The 16,177-nt window shown below is 31.2% G+C and overlaps 1 protein-coding gene across 1 annotated transcript in view; it reads left to right on the top strand.

Moving 5' to 3' along the window:
- The window catches only part of PARP8 (poly(ADP-ribose) polymerase family member 8), a 234,471-nt gene that overhangs the window by 114,574 nt on the left and 103,720 nt on the right, over window positions 1–16,177 (top strand). Inside the window, exon 3 of the mRNA XM_074206602.1 lies at window positions 2,073–2,110. Coding sequence (XP_074062703.1) covers window positions 2,073–2,110 — 38 coding nt within the window. The remainder of the gene's footprint in view (window positions 1–2,072; window positions 2,111–16,177) is intronic.

Below are 16,177 nucleotides of genomic sequence, written 5' to 3'. Positions count from 1 at the left end.
ATTACAGTAATTGCATTCTTTTAAAAATTTTATGTAAAAAAATTAAATTAAATTCTATTTTGTGTTTCAATTTTTTCCTTCTTTTCTTCCTTTCCCTCATCCTTTGAGAAGGCAAGAAAAAAGAAAGCCCATTACATATGTGCAGTCAAACAAAACAAATGACCATAATAACTATGTCCAAAATGAAAAAAGAGGGAAAAAAAAAGAATTAGAGGAAGAAACATGCATCAATCTGTATTTTGAAAACACTTGCTCATTAGATGTGGATAGCAAGTTTTAGGGAATCCCTTTGGAATTGATGTTGATCATTGTGTTGCTCAGTCTTTAATAAAGTTGACTATCTTTATAATATCCTTGTTATTGTATAATTATTTTCCTGATTCTGCCTACTTAAGTCTATATCAGCTTGTACAGGCCTTCCTAAATTTCTCATCCCCTTCATCATTTCTTAGAGGACAATAGTATTCCATCGCATTCATATACCATGGCTTATTATTCATCCATTCCCCAATTCCTGGCCACCCTCCCTATTTTATGTGTGTGTGTGTGTGTGTGTGTGTATGTGTGGTGTTTGTGTGTGTGCATGTGTGTGTGTGTGTGTGTGTGTGTGTGTGTGTGTGTATGTGTGTGAGAGAGAGAGAGAGAGAGAGAGAGAGAGAGAGAGAGAAAATGAACACTTATGAGCTGATATTTTTGTGGATTTGAGGAGTAGGAAGAAGAAATACTAAATTCAGTTTCCATCTTACACATATTGGTTGAATAGCCACTTTGGGCAAGTCACCTATCATTTTAGGTTTCTTATTCCATTTTCTAAGATTCCAATTTTTAGAGAAGATACTGATCTCTGCCAGAAGTTCTTTATGCAAATTATATAACATCTATTAAGTTTTGCATAATACAAATTCTGTGATCACACAGCCATTATATTTCACTCAACTGATATATTATCATGCTGCATCTTTTTATGTATTGGATGCATATTTTCTTAATAAGGGTATTTATTTCTTTTATTTTCTTTCTAATTCTTCACTAATGGCAAGGTTATATATACACATAAAATGAAAAATTTATTAGTCATATAAATCTAGACAAAGAAGGTTCTCAAAAATATTCTAGTGAATGATTTCATTTTTATGGATGAGACTAAGTGACTTTCCAAAGTCTCCTAGCAAGCCAGTGTCAGAGTTGAGTTTTGAACTCAAGGCTTTTACCTTCAGAATCATGCTAGACAATTTACATATGTGTGTATACACATATATGTATACATGTATGTAAATATATTAATAATATAACCATATTCTACTATATTAAAAGGACAGCTTGATGGCCAAGCATTGGATAAAGCACTGGCCTTCGAGTCAGGATGAAAGGAATTTGAATATCAGCTCAGATACTTGTAATTCACTAGCTTTGCGACCTTGGGCAAGTCACAGCCTAGATTGCCTCAATTTGAGGTTCCATCTCCGGTCCCCATGATTCATATCTGACCACTGAACTCAGATGACTTTGGATGAGAAAATGACGCTGATGACTTAGTAAAGCACCCCCTCACTCAAATTCAATTCATGTGCTTGTTATGGCATCACCTCCCTGATGTCATGGTCTTCGAGAATGAAGGACAAACATCATATCATCATCATCAACACTATGTTAAAAATAATGTGTGAAATTTAAAAGCGAATATAAAATATATTAAGTGGTATTTTTCTAATTAAGAAAATATGCCTGATAAAATAGATATAGTTAGTGCATGAAATCTTGCTTTTGCTTTTCTTAATGTATTAGGTCTTGTGATAAGATTGTTTCCATTCTGGACTACAGGTTAATATTGAGTCATTTATTATTGACTATATTATTTTCACTATATATGTATATGTATATATATAAAATAAGATAAATGATATAAATTCTGTAACATGATCTATCTTTGTTAAGATATCAGAATATTTATTTTCTTGATTGCAATTCATGTATGACTATTTTGAATGGATAATCTAGGGTTTTTGGAAAAAAATCAAGCAAGTCAACTTTGCAATATTTTGTTCACCTCTTTCTTTTTTTCTTTCTTGCAGTGTATCCTATTCGGTACATGTATCAGAAGATTATCCAGGTATAGTGCAATATTTTCACATATTAAATTTTACTACTTTTATTTGTCTAAAAAGGATTTTTTAAAAACTTTGGAAGTGACATCAATATTTAGGGTACTGTATCCTGAAATCTACTTTGGAGGACCCTGAAGAGATATGTTTCAAGTATTTTATGAATTGGTTAAATTAAAGTAACAGGAAGGAAGTGGAAAAAGGAAAAAAAGTATGTTTATTTTCTATTAGAAGCATGTCCTTGTAGATATAAAATAATTCCTCTAATACTCTGATCATATGAATAACTTTACATAACAGAGAGTTTATGAATATTTATTGCTTCTTTTTAATCTCCTAACTAAAAAACAAAATATTTCACATGGATTATGAATATACTACATTTAATATAGATCTGTCAGTGACCTTTGTATTTTTGTTTGCCTCCACAAATGCCACTTGTGCTTAAAAAAAATCTTTTTTTTTTCTATTCCTTTTTTGGGTCACTGTTTACCATACCATTATTTCTGCTTAATCTGCTTTGATGTCACCCTATTCTTATTGATTCTCTTACCTTCCTTGAATTGTTCTTTCTACTGCTGACTTTGAATGGTGACTGATATTTAAGTGGTTCATGGATTATTTTAATTTTCAAGAAAGAATATAATAATTGGATTTTATCATTTCACCCAAATAGTCTATTTAATAATTTGCAAGCATTTTTGTTACATCATTATAATTATGCCGATTAAAAAATTGATGAATATAATGCATTGTCAGTCAGTCCTACTGACATTCAAATATAGCATCACACAATAAGAACCCTAAGCATGTGTATCATATGATCATTACACTTAGTTTCCAAGGAATATCTTTAAATTGCATAATTCTGTTTTTTTATAATTTAATTATATGTACTGTTGAATGTGAAATATTTTCCTTTTATGATACAATAAACATTTAACATTTTCTTAGTAATTCTCAAATGTTCACTAGAAAATCAATTCTCTTACTCATTTTTAATAGAGAATAGAATTAATAAAATGATTCTAATACTTGTTTGCATTATATACATTCATGTGTTTGCATACATACATACATACATTCATGAATGCATATATAATACATATAACATTCACTATTTTGGATACAAAATTTTTTCCTTTCTCATAGCTCTTTACCCACATGTTGAGAGAGCAAGTAATATAATCTCCATTATACAGATGAAATCTTGTAAAGCATTCCTATTTTATCCATATTTTTTTTTAAAAGTTAAATACATGCTTCAAATTGTACACAGACTTCATCAGATCTATATTAAGTGCAGCATTTTTCGTTATTAAGTCCTTTGCCATTGCCTTGAATTATTATATTGATCAGAACAGCTAAGTCTGTCATAGTTTATCATCATTGAAATATTGCTATTACTGTGTACAATTGCTATTACTGTTCTTTTGATTCTGCTCATTTCACTTTGCATTAATTCATTTAAATCTCCCTAGGTTTTTGTTATATAATTCTATTTATTATTTCTTTTTAAAAAAAATTGATGAATCAGTTATGTTTAAGTACTTTTCCAGGTTACACAGCTACAAAATGTCAAGTCTTTGAGGTCATATTTGAACTCCTTCTTTGATTTCTTTGGGAAACAGGACCCAGCAATGGTATTATTTAGTCACATAACCTTTTGGACATAGTTCCAAATTGTTCTCCAGATTAGTCAGACCAGTTCACAATTCTACCAGCAGTGCATAAAGGTACATTATTTTCCCACTTTCCCTTCAACTTTTATTATTTTCATTTTCTGTCATTTTAGTTAGGGGCTTCAGAGTTCATTTAAGATTTTTTTCTATAATAATTAATGACAAAATCATTTTTACATGACTACTGATAGCTTTTATTTCTTGACTATCAAGAGGAGAATGGCTCTTATTTTTGAAAATTTGACTGAGTTCCTAATATATTTGAGAAATGAATCCTTTTTCAGAGACTCTTGCTATAAACGATTCTTCTCCAGTTTTCCTATTTTCCTTCTAATTCTAACTAAATTAATTTTGTTTGCCTTCAATTCTTTTAATTTCATGTAAACACGATTGTGTTTTTCTTTTCTTAATCCTCCCTATCTCTTCTGTGGTCATTCCTTATCCATAAATCTGACAGGTGCATTTTTTCATTCTCCTCTAATTTACTTATGTAACCTATTGTCTCTAAATTATTTATTCATGTTGATGTTATCTTGCTATATGATGTGAGATGTTGGTCTATGTCTCATTTCTGATAGCTTGATTTCAGTGTTCTCAGCAATTTTTGTCAAATCTTGAGTTCTTACCCCCCAAAGCTTGGAATTTTTTTGATCTGTCAAACACTAGATTACTATGGTCATTTACTACTGTATATTTTTGTACTTACGTGCTTTTGTACTACTGTATATTTTGTACCTATGCCACTGATCTCTCATTCTGTTTCTGTTCCAGTGCCTGATTATTTTGATGATTACTGCTTTATAATATGCTTTGATATTTGAAATTTCAAGACTGGCTTCCTTTGCGTTTTTTAATTGATTCCCTTGATATTCCAAAAAATTTTTTCTAAATGAATTATTTTTTTAGTTCTATAAAATAATTCTTTGGTTGATGTGGTACTGAATAGGTAATTATCTTAGATACACTTGTCATTTTTATATTAGTTCAGCCTACCCATGAACACTTAGATCTGTCTATGTGTGAAAGATTTTCTGTAATTATGTTCATATGATCTCTTAGTTTGTCTTGGCAGGTAGACTCTGAAGTATGTTGTATTGTCTGTAGTAGTTTTAAATGGAATTTCCCTTTTCACTTTTTCTTGCTGGATTTTTTGATTTCATATACATACATACATATATATATATATATATATATATATATATATATATATATAAAACTGCTGATTAATTTTATGGATTTATTTCACATCTTGCACTTTGCTAAAGTTAATTGTTTCAGCTAGATTTTTTTATTGATTTCCTAGAAATCTCCAATTCCCATCATATCATTTGAAAAGAATCATTTTTGTTGTCTTGATGCCTATTCTTATTCTTTCAACTTACTTTTCTCATATTTTTCCAATATAATATTGAATAATAGTGGTGATAATGGATATCCTTGCTTAACCCAGATCTTATTGGAAAGGCTTTTAGTTTGTCCTCCATTACAAATAATGCTTGCTCTTTTCTTTCAATAGATACTGCTTATAAATTTGGAAAAATTTCCATTTATTTCTAAATTTTTTAGCTTTTTAATAGAAATGGTATTACATCTTTGTTAAAGGCTTTTCCTTTACCTATTGATATCTGATTTTTGTTTTTATGTTGATATGACAAATTATGCTTAACTTTCCTAATATTGAAGCAACTCACATTACTGATATAAATCCCAAATGCTCATAGTAAAAGATCTTTGTAATATATTGCTGCAATCTCTTTGATGGTATTTCATTTAAAATCTTTGCAACAATATTGTTAGTCTCTAGTTTTTTTTTTCCATTTTGCTCTCCTTGGCTTAGGTGTATAAATCATATCTGTGTTATGAAAGAGGACTTTTTCTTTTCCTATTTTTAAAAACAGTTTATATAATTTGGTATTAATTGTTCCTTAAATGTTTGATAAGTTTCACTTGTGAATTCATCTCATGCTGGAAATTTTTTTCCTTAGAAAGGATATTAATGTATTATTCATTTTTTTTCTCAGATAGGCTTATTTAAGTATCCTATTTCTTCTTCTGTTAATCTGCACAATTTATGTTTTCTAAATATTCATCCTTTATTTAAACTGGCAGTTTTATTGGGATGTAATTGGATAAAATAACATAATAATTGCTTTAATTTCATCTTTATTGGTAATGTATTCACCCTTTTCATTTTGGATACTAGTCAATTAACTAATTAATTAAATTAACCAATGATTTGTATTTTTTTCATAAAACCAACTCCTAATTCTTTAGTTCATTTTAAAAAGATTATCAACTTTGATTTTCAGGGTTTACATTTGATTATTTAACTGGAGATTTTAAAAATTTTATTTATTTTGAATTTTACAATTATTCCCCTAATCTCACTTCCTCCCCCCCAAAAGCAGTCTGTTAGTGTTTACATTGTTTCTATGATATACATTGATCTAAGTTGAATGTGATGAGAGAGAAATCATATCCTTAGGGGAAAAAAATAAAGTATAAGAGATAGCAAAATTACATAATAAGCTAATGGGCTTTTTTAAAAATTAAAGGTAGTCTTCTTTGGCCTTTGTTTAAACTCTATAATTCTTTCTCTGGATACAGATGGTAGTCTCCATCACAGATATCCCAAAATTGTGCCTGATTGTTGCATTGATGGAACAAGCAAGTTCATTAAGTTTGATCATCACCCCCATGTTGCTATTAGGGTGTACAATGTTTTTCTGGTTCTGCTCATCTCACTCAGCATCAGTTCATGCAAATTCTTCCAGGCTTCCCTGAATTCCATCCCTCCTGGTTTCTAATAGAACAATAGTGTTCTATCACATACCTATACCATTTAACTGGATATTTTTAATTTGTTCTTTTTCTTTTCCTTTTTTTAATTGCATGTCCTTTTATCTCTTACATTGATGTATACATTCAAAGATATAAATAAAGTAAAAGAGTATTTCTTTGACTACTTCCCATAAATTTTGGGATAGTTTCTGATTGTTACCATTTTCTTTAACTAAATTATTGCTTTTTCTTTTCTCTTTTTTTGAATCTACTCTTTAGGTGGATCATATTTTATAACTTTTAATCTAGGTTTTCACTGCCTTTTATTAATTATAATTATTATTGTGTTAAGATCTGAGCATGCATTTAGTATTTCTGTTTTTCTGAATTTTCTTGTGAGATTTTTATATCCTAATATATTTATCCTACTCTGAGAGAAAAAGTTGAGGTCCCTGCATGAGATTATTAGTATTGTTCTATTGCCTCATTACTCTTGTATTTCATTTAATTCTTTCTTTTACATTTTGGACGCCATATGTTCTAGTACATATGTTTAATATTAAACAAAATATTGAATGGGGATAGAAAAGAATATACCTTATTATCTGTAATGCTTGACACCTATATCAAAAACAGAAGCTTTGATAAGTCAAAGAAATCTTACAATCAAATGCAAAAAGGTAGAAATATTAGATGCCTCCTTTTCAGATAATGATGTATTATAAATTACATGTAATAAGGAGTGGATCAGACAACAATTCATAGTAATAATCAACAGTTCCATCCAGAACAATGATAGCAATGAGATCTGATATCAGAATTTATAGGATCCAGCCAAAGCAGTTAACAGGGGAAATTTTATATCTCTGAATGCTTATATAAATAAAATACAGAGACAATCAATGACTTGGGCATACAGTTAAAAAAGCTAGAATAAATTAAAAATCTCTAGTTAGAAATTACTAAATTATCTATGTTACCATTTAGTAAGATATAGTTCCCTACTTATCCCCTTTTAATTAGGCATACTTTGAGAGATTATGCCTTTTTTTCAGTTGAAGTGTAATAGATTTTGTTCCAGCAACTGATTTTAACTAGTGTGTGTGACTCTCTGTTTGAAGTATATTTCTTATAAACAATATTTTTTTTGGATACAGTTTTCTAAACCAATTTTCTATCTTCCTTTGTTTTAAAGTTAAGTTCATTCCATTCACACTCACAGTAAGATTACTAACTCTGCATTTTCCTCCATCCCATTTTTTTCTGCTCATCTTTCTCTCTTTTTTTTTTTTCCATCTTGTCCCTCCTCTAAAGTCTATTTTGTTTTGGAGCATTGCCTTCTTTTATCTGCCTTTCCTTTTACTGACTCCCAACTTTTATGCCCTTCCCTTCCCACTTCTTGTTGGGTAAAATAGATTTCTATTACTCATTGAATGTATATGTGTATATGCATGTGTTTGTGTGTATATAAATATGTACGCATATGTGTGTGTATTTATATATTCCCCTCTCTAAACCAATTTAGATATAAATGGATTCAGTCACTGCCTGACCTCTCTTTTCTCCTTCCACTATAAAAAATCTACTTTGCATGACTCCTTTATGAAAATAATTTTCTTTATCCTTCCTTTCTCCTTTTCCCAGGGCATTCCTTTTTCTTATCCATCCATTTTTTTAACATCATCCTGACATAATCATCTCACTTTGGTAGACTCTTTCTGTGTAGCATCCTTCTAATTGCCCTTAAAAGATACATGTACATCTTCTCAGAGAGGCAAACAATTTAGCCTTATTGAGTCCCTTATGATTTCTCTTTTCTTTACTGTTTTTATGCATCCCTTGAAATCAAAAGTTAAATTCTGTGCCAGGTAGGTGGTGCTGGAGTCAGGAGGACCTGAGTTTAAATGTGACCTCAGACACTTGGTGCAAACCAGCTCTGTGACCTTGGGCGAGTCACTTAATAACATTGTTTCATCAAAAAAAAAATTATATTTCCTATTCAGTTATGGACTTTTCACTAGGAATCTTTGAAATTCCTCTTTTTTTTAAACTAAATGTTCTTTATTGTTTATGAAAGTTTATACTTAGTTTTCTTAGGTGTGTTATTCTTGGTGCAATCTCAGCTTTTTTTTTTTCTTTTTGAATATCTTAGTCTAAGCATGCCATTCCTTTAATATGGTAGCTACCAAATCTTATGTGATCCTGCTTTTGGTTCCATGGCATCTATCTATCCATCTATCTATCTCTATCTATCTATCTATCTATCTATCTATCTATCTATCTGTTTATTTATGTTTTGTTTATTTGTTCATTTGTTCATTCATTCATTCATTCATTCATTTAGGTTTTTTGCAAGGCAATAGGTTTAAGTGGCTTGCCCAAGCCCAAGCCCATGCAGCTAGGTAATTATTAAGTGTCTGAGGTTGGATTTGAACTCAGGTCCTCCTGAGTCCAGGGCCAGTGCTCTATCCACTGCACCACCTAGCCGCCCCGGTTCCATGGTATTTAAATGATTTCTTTTTGGCTTCTTTAATTATTTTTCACTGCTAGCACAGTGGTGTCCTGTGATGATCACTTGCCAACTATACATTTTTCTCCATTCTATTTTCTTTTGTTTATCTTTCTCTTTTTTCCTTGTCCCTCCTCTAAAGTCTGTTTTGTTTTGAACCACTGCCTTCCTTTACCTGCACTTCCACTTCTTGACTCCCAACTTTTAGACTCTTCCCTTCTCACTTCTTACTGGGTAAGATAGATTTCTATTACCCATTGAGTGTGTGTGTGTGTGTGTGTGTGTGTGTGTGTGTGTGTGTGTGTGTTTTAATGTTTTAATGTTCCTGAAGGTGCTGCTGCTTCTCTCCATCACTATCTAGTGACTTTCCTAGTGTTTTGTCCCTGTGGGCCCTGGACCAATGTCCACCTCTGTTGCAGATCTCTCTCTTTTTTCCTTCCTAAGTTCTCCTAAGCTAGAAGAATAATGTATACTTACCTTTTGTTGGCTCTGTCTCCTGCAAATTGGTTTGAAGTATTATTTTAAAGTTGTTTCAAATGGAATATTGGGAAAATCTGAATGCTTTGGTACTCTGTCATCCTAGCTTCATCACCTTGTTTTATTGCTGTAGCTAGAATTTCTAGTACAAGACTGAATAATAGTGGTGATTATGCACATCCTTGCTTCACCTCTGATCCAAATGAGATGGTTTCTATTTTATCCCAGTACAAGTAATGCTTGTTCTTGAATTTTTTTATTCCTGCAATCATTTCAGTTTTATCTGACTCTTTGTGACCACATTTTGTGTTTTCTTGGTAAACATTTTGAATTTGGGGCAGCTAGGTGGTACAGTGGATAGAGCACTATACCTGGAGTCAGGAGGACCTGAATTCAAATCCGTTCTCAGACACTTAATAATTACCTAGCTGTGTGACCTTGAGCAAGGTTGCCCCATTGCCTTACCCCCTCCCTCAAATTGAAGTGCTTTGTTATTTTATTTTGCAGATTAGTTTATAGATGGGGAAACTGAGGTGAAGAAGGTTAAGTAACTTACCCAGGGTCACACAGCTAGTGTCTGAGACTGTATTTGAACTCATCCTTTTCTTAATTCCAAACCCAATACTCTGTCTACTGTACCACCTAGCTCCCCATCTTGATTTTAGTTAGACAATACTTTTTTTTAAGAAATTCTCCATTGATTCTTCTGTTTTCCATAATTTTAATAGAAATTGGTGTTATATTTTGTCATAAACCCCTTCTGCATTTGTTGATATAAGCATATGACTTTTAATTCTTTTTTATGTGATCAGTTATGCTTGAAGACATACTAATATTGAAGTAGTTCTGCCTTCCAGTCATAAATCCCATTTGTTCATCATCTTATATTATCTTTGTAATATAGTATTATAGTCTTCTTGTTGGTATTTTATTTAACATTTTTTACTTGACTCTTCATTAGAGAAATTGGTCTCTGGTTTTCATTTTTGTTTTAGCCCTTCCTTGTTTAGGTACATATTTTTGTCATAGAAGGAATTTGGTAGGGGTCTTTCTTCATCTTCTCCCCTACTCCCCCTAAATTGTTCATATAGTAAAGGAATTAATTGTTTGATCTGGTTCTGGGATTTTTTTTCTATAGGGAGTTCATTTACTTGTTTAATTTACTTCTTTCTAAGGTTTATTTAAATATTTTATTTCTTCTTTTACTAATCCAGGTAATTTATATCTATGTTAATGTTCATACTTTTAATTTAGTTTGCCAGCTTTCTTGGCACAAAATTGAACAAAATAGCTCTTAATAAAATTTCATTTTAATTTATTGTTTATTCATTCCTGTAATTTTTGTTTATGATATTTTTTTAGGTTTTTGCAAGGCAAATGAGGTTAAGTGGCTTGCCCAAGGCCACAAAGCTAGATAATTATTAAGTGTCTGAGACCGGATTTGAACTCAGGTACTCCTGACTCCAGGGCCGGTGCTCTATCCACTATGCCACCTAGCTGCTCCTTCTTTTCTTTTAAATGAAAAGAATCAATAGTTTATCTTTTTGCATCAAACAAGCTAATAGTTTTATAGTTATTTTTTTACTTTCACTTTTATTAGATTATCTTTTGGGTTATTGGGGAATTTCTATTTTGCTGTTTAATGGGAGATTTTTAACTTGTTTTATATTATTATTATTATTAGTTGCATGCTCAATTTATTGATTTGCTCTTTATCTCTTATTGATGTGTTTAGAGATAAAATTTCTTCTAAGTATTTCTTTGGCTTCTTCTCACCAATATTTGCTATGTCTCATTTTCTCATTATTGAAATTATTGTTTCAATATTCTTTGACCCACTCTCTTTAGAAGTAGATCATTTATTTTCCAATTAACCAAATATTTCTTTAAGTATTCACTGGTTGACCAAAACTGCAAGAAGTTGAAGATTAAGTAAATTAATATTTTTATTTTTCTGTTAAAGTTTATTTCCTGTTATTATTTTTCAACTCATATGGAAATTATTAGTTTTATGACTTTGTGTATCAATGCTGTATTTGATATTGTTAGAAAATTTATAGTGAAAGTGTTTGAAAAATTATAAACCATTAAAATTGAATTCTTTTCCTTCTTATACTTGGGTAATCCTGTTAATATGTTTTGTGTTGTATCTGAGCCTAATTATATATACATTTTTTAAACGTTTAATGGTGGGATACATCAGTAGGCATTATTCGTCCTTAGAAATTATGTGCCTATAATGATATAATAACACAGCAAGTGTACTAGAAAGATTCAATTGGTGGAACCAAGAACTATGCTTGATAGGACTTGACAGCTCCTTTGCATTCTAATTTTCTGCCCACTGCTTGGAGTACTCTTTAGAGATCCATAAAGCATTTTGCTTCAGAGATGTTATAAAAATAAAATCAGTAATTAGGATATGATTTAGTCACTGAGCATGGCATGATAGTTATATTAATCATCAGTGTGCACACACCTCTTGTATATATGCATTTAAGTAGTCACATTTTATATCTTTTGAGTTGTTTAAAGAATTGAGGGTGTTTTTTCCCTCTAGTAAGTGGAAAATCAGCTTTACTCCTCATCCTCTTTGAAAAGAAAATACTTTGTAAGCAGTAAAGCACTTTATATAGATAAATATATGTTATGATAATGACAGTGGTGGTGCCTGATAGTGAATAATTCATTGATATATAGCTAGGGAAAATTATCTCAATAGCTACTATGGACAGGACAGTAATCATCCTGTCAGTTGTCATCAGAAGGCACTGCTACATGTGTATTTCCTTCTATAGTGGGCTACAAGCATGAATAGCACAGGTTGGTCCTGAAATGACTCTGATGATAAGGGTCACAAAGCAAGGCTACTTGGTCACAGCAAGAACCATGAGTCTAACCCATTATCTCCTAATCAGGTGTCCTTAGATAAAAGGGACACATGCTTGATCCTTCTCTCCCCTACCTAGGATGGTTCTGGGTCAAAGAAAGTTCTGGAACTTTTCCCCCATTTATAGGGGTATTCCTCTTAAAATTTCAGTTGATAAAATTCCAAGATAAAAAATCAAGGGGGTGATTTTATTCTCAAAAAGAATATTTAATTTTATATTGATTTTAAAAGGATACTTTCTTTGTTCAGATTTTTAGAGAAGCCGAAACGTTAATGCATTTAGGTTATCCTAATAGATATTATATACTCTAAAATCAGATTTCTAAGTTTTAATTCCCTTATTATTTTACAGTTAATGACTTCAAGAACAAAACTTATAAGCAAAAAAACTAGGTTCTCTATTTTCAAAATCCAATTTTTTGTGTGATTTAGTTCCATTTCCCTTTCCAAAGTGTTTATGTGTGTGTGTGTGTGTGTGTGTGTGTGTGTGTGTGTGTGTGTGTGTGTGTGTATATATATATATATATATATATGTAACTTTTTGAAAACTCATCTCTTGGTTAAAGTGGAAATGACTATGCTAAGTTCCTTTTGGTATAATTGGTAGAGGATTAGGCTATCACTCAAAAGAGTTCGTGCAGTTCAAACAACACTGAATTTGTAGTCATTGGATCTGAATTCAATTCTATTCTCTGACATTACTTGTATGTGAACTAGAGCAAGTAGGTTAATCTTTCTCAGTATCACCTAAAAAAATTGTCTTTGATTATTGGACTGCTGAGAGGAAGTTCTGACATATTTGATCATTACACAATGTTGCCATTAGTGTGCAGTTTTTCTTGTTTTCTAAATGGACATTGGAGAGATAAGAGAAAGGGAATGCAGATCTGAAAAAAAATAAAATTGAATTTTGAAAAAGGAAACTAGAGAAGAAGAAAGCTCACATAGCTGGAATGGTGCAATTGCAGTATTGCATAATTGCAATACTTTACAATATCATTTAACATGATTGAATTGTTTATATGCTGTTAGAATATATATAAATATATGTATCTATAGTGATATAAATACACTTATAGTTTATATCACTGTATAGTGTATATCATTGTATATAGTGATAAGATAGAGTAACAGCTGTTTCTAATATCTAAATATATTTTACTCTTACATTTTATTTTCAAATTTTATTCACCAATATCTCAAGAATAGAATTTAGTTGTTCTTAGGAATAATAATGTTGTTAATAATCTTTTAAGCTTTTCACTTTCCTTATTTTCAGAGTGTGTTAAAATAGTATTTAAATGATGTATAGTCATTGTGCTATTAATTCATGATACAATTATATTTCTGTGATCTTAAGGATATTTTCAACTAGATGTCCTTTAAGTATCTCAAAAATAACAAGATTAAAACCCTTCTATCAAAGGTCTATCAAAGCCATGTCATTCAGGTCTGCAACTAGATATTATTGATTCCTTGTAAATTCTTTCTCAATCAAGTCATTTAGTTATATTCAATATTTGACCAAAGTTTTTCTTTTCTAACTTTGTAACCTCTTAAAATGTTGTCTTCTCTCCAGTTTTATATCAGTAATTCTAATTAACATCCTCATTACCTAGACTACTGAATTAGCTCTATAACTTTTTACCCTGTTGCAAATCTGTCTTCTCAGATTAGAATATGATTTTTCTAAAGTATTCATCCTATCAGTGCCACCACACTAAGTGAATCCAGTGGCTCCCTTTTTTTTGGCAAGGCAGTGAAATTAAGTGACTTGCCCAAGGTCACACAACTAAATATGAAGTATCTGAGGACAAATTTGAATTCAGGTCCTCCTGACTCCAGGTTCAATGCTCTATATACTGTGCCACCTAGCTGCCCGCTTAATGGCATCCTTTTATCTCCAAGGATCAAATCATTTTATAATAAATGACAATTTTAGAAACTCTATTTATAGAAGCTATAAATTCTTTAAATGATGACAAAATACTGTTGTTTACAAGGCTAGTCAAAGTGAATATTTATTTTGCTTGTCTATGTAGCAAAATTTATTTTTCTTGTATTCTTATTTTTAAATATTTATTTTTCCAAGTACATGCAAAGATAGCTTTCAGCAATCAATTTTTGTAAAGTTTTGAGTTTCACATTTTTCTTCATCCTTTCTCTGAGAGAAAGCAATTTATTATAGGTTATATGTATAATTGTTAAATATATATATATATATATATATATATATATATCCATATCAATCATATTTGAAAAAAGAATCAAGTCAAAAAAGGGAAAAGTCATGAGTGGGAGAAAATCCATAATAATATTAAACAAATTTAAAAAAATTGAAAATAGTAAGCTTTGATTCATAGTTCCTTCTCTGGATTTGGATTTTCCATCACATGTCCTTTAAAGTTGTCTTTGATTGGGCAGCTAGGTGGCGTAGTGGATAAAGCACCGACCTTGGAGTCAGGAATACCTGGGTTCAAATCTGGCCTCAGACACTTAATAATTACCTAGCTGTGTGACCTTGGGCAAGCCACTTAACCCCATTTGCCTTGCAAAAAACCTAAAAAAATTGTCTTTGATTATTGGACTGCTGAGAGGAAGTTCTGACATATTTGATCATTACACAATGTTGCCATTAGTGTGCAGTTTTTCTTGTTTTCTAAATGGACATTGGAGAGATAAGAGAAAGGGAATGCAGATCTGAAAAAAAATAAAATTGAATTTTGAAAAAGGAAACTAGAGAAGAAGAAAGCTCACATAGCTGGAATGGTGGAGAGAGAAATTTAATGAGTTCTTTTGGTCACTGAAGTTGTGTGACTAGCTATGGCACTTTTATTAACCAGTGATGGTGTTTGAATTACCTTGGAGAAGTGGTTCACACAAAATTTGTGGTTTGTCCTTCATTCTTTTTTTTTTTTTTTTTGCAAAGCAAATGGGGTTAAGTGGCTTGCCCAAGGCCACACAGCTAGGTAATTATTAAGTGTCTGAGACCGGATTTGAACCCAGGTACTCCTGACTCCAGGGCCAGGGCTTTATCCACTAAGCCACCTAGCCACCCAATGTCCTTCATTCTTGAAGAGGATAATGATATCAAGAAGGAATCTGGGTAAGCTATCCAGCTTACCTCTTAAAAAAGATCAGCAGACTTATTTTACATTACTTGCTTTCACTCTCTTTTCTAGAGTAATATAATTTGCTTCCCAAGGTTGACATCCCATCTTCTACAACTTTATAGCAGCCACGTCCTATACCTTTAATGGACTTCTCACTACTCATTTAGTGAGTAGAATACCTGGTTTTCTTTTATATCATAACCTATATCATAAAATCTTCTCTGATCTCTAGCCATTTTTTCTTTCTTGTTTTTCTCAAAACATTCTATGAATGGCTGTATTCCCATAGCAGAATTAAAAATGCTGAGTCTAGGGACTATTTCAGTTTAATCTTCACACCCTAGAACATAGAGGAGTATCTGTTACAATTGCAAACAGCTAATAAATATTTGTTGAATTAAATTATGCCCATTGATAACTGGTTTATCTAAAAAAAATATAATTGTTGAGAAGGGTTGATGTCAGCAATTTAGATAATAAATCTTTTTGAGAATAAAGGAACAAAACTGAATGCCAGTGTGATTTAGTGAATTGAGGGCTGGTTTGGAGTCAGGAATTCTCAGGTTCAGGTCTTGGTTTAGATATCATTGTTTCTATTGTAAGTCATTTGGAAAATGTGAATT

The sequence above is a fragment of the Macrotis lagotis genome, chromosome X (genome assembly GCF_037893015.1).
Source record: "Macrotis lagotis isolate mMagLag1 chromosome X, bilby.v1.9.chrom.fasta, whole genome shotgun sequence".
Lineage (NCBI taxonomy): Eukaryota > Metazoa > Chordata > Mammalia > Peramelemorphia > Peramelidae > Macrotis > Macrotis lagotis.
Note: the sequence above shows the minus strand (reverse complement) of the source record. Positions and strands in the feature narration are given on the sequence as shown.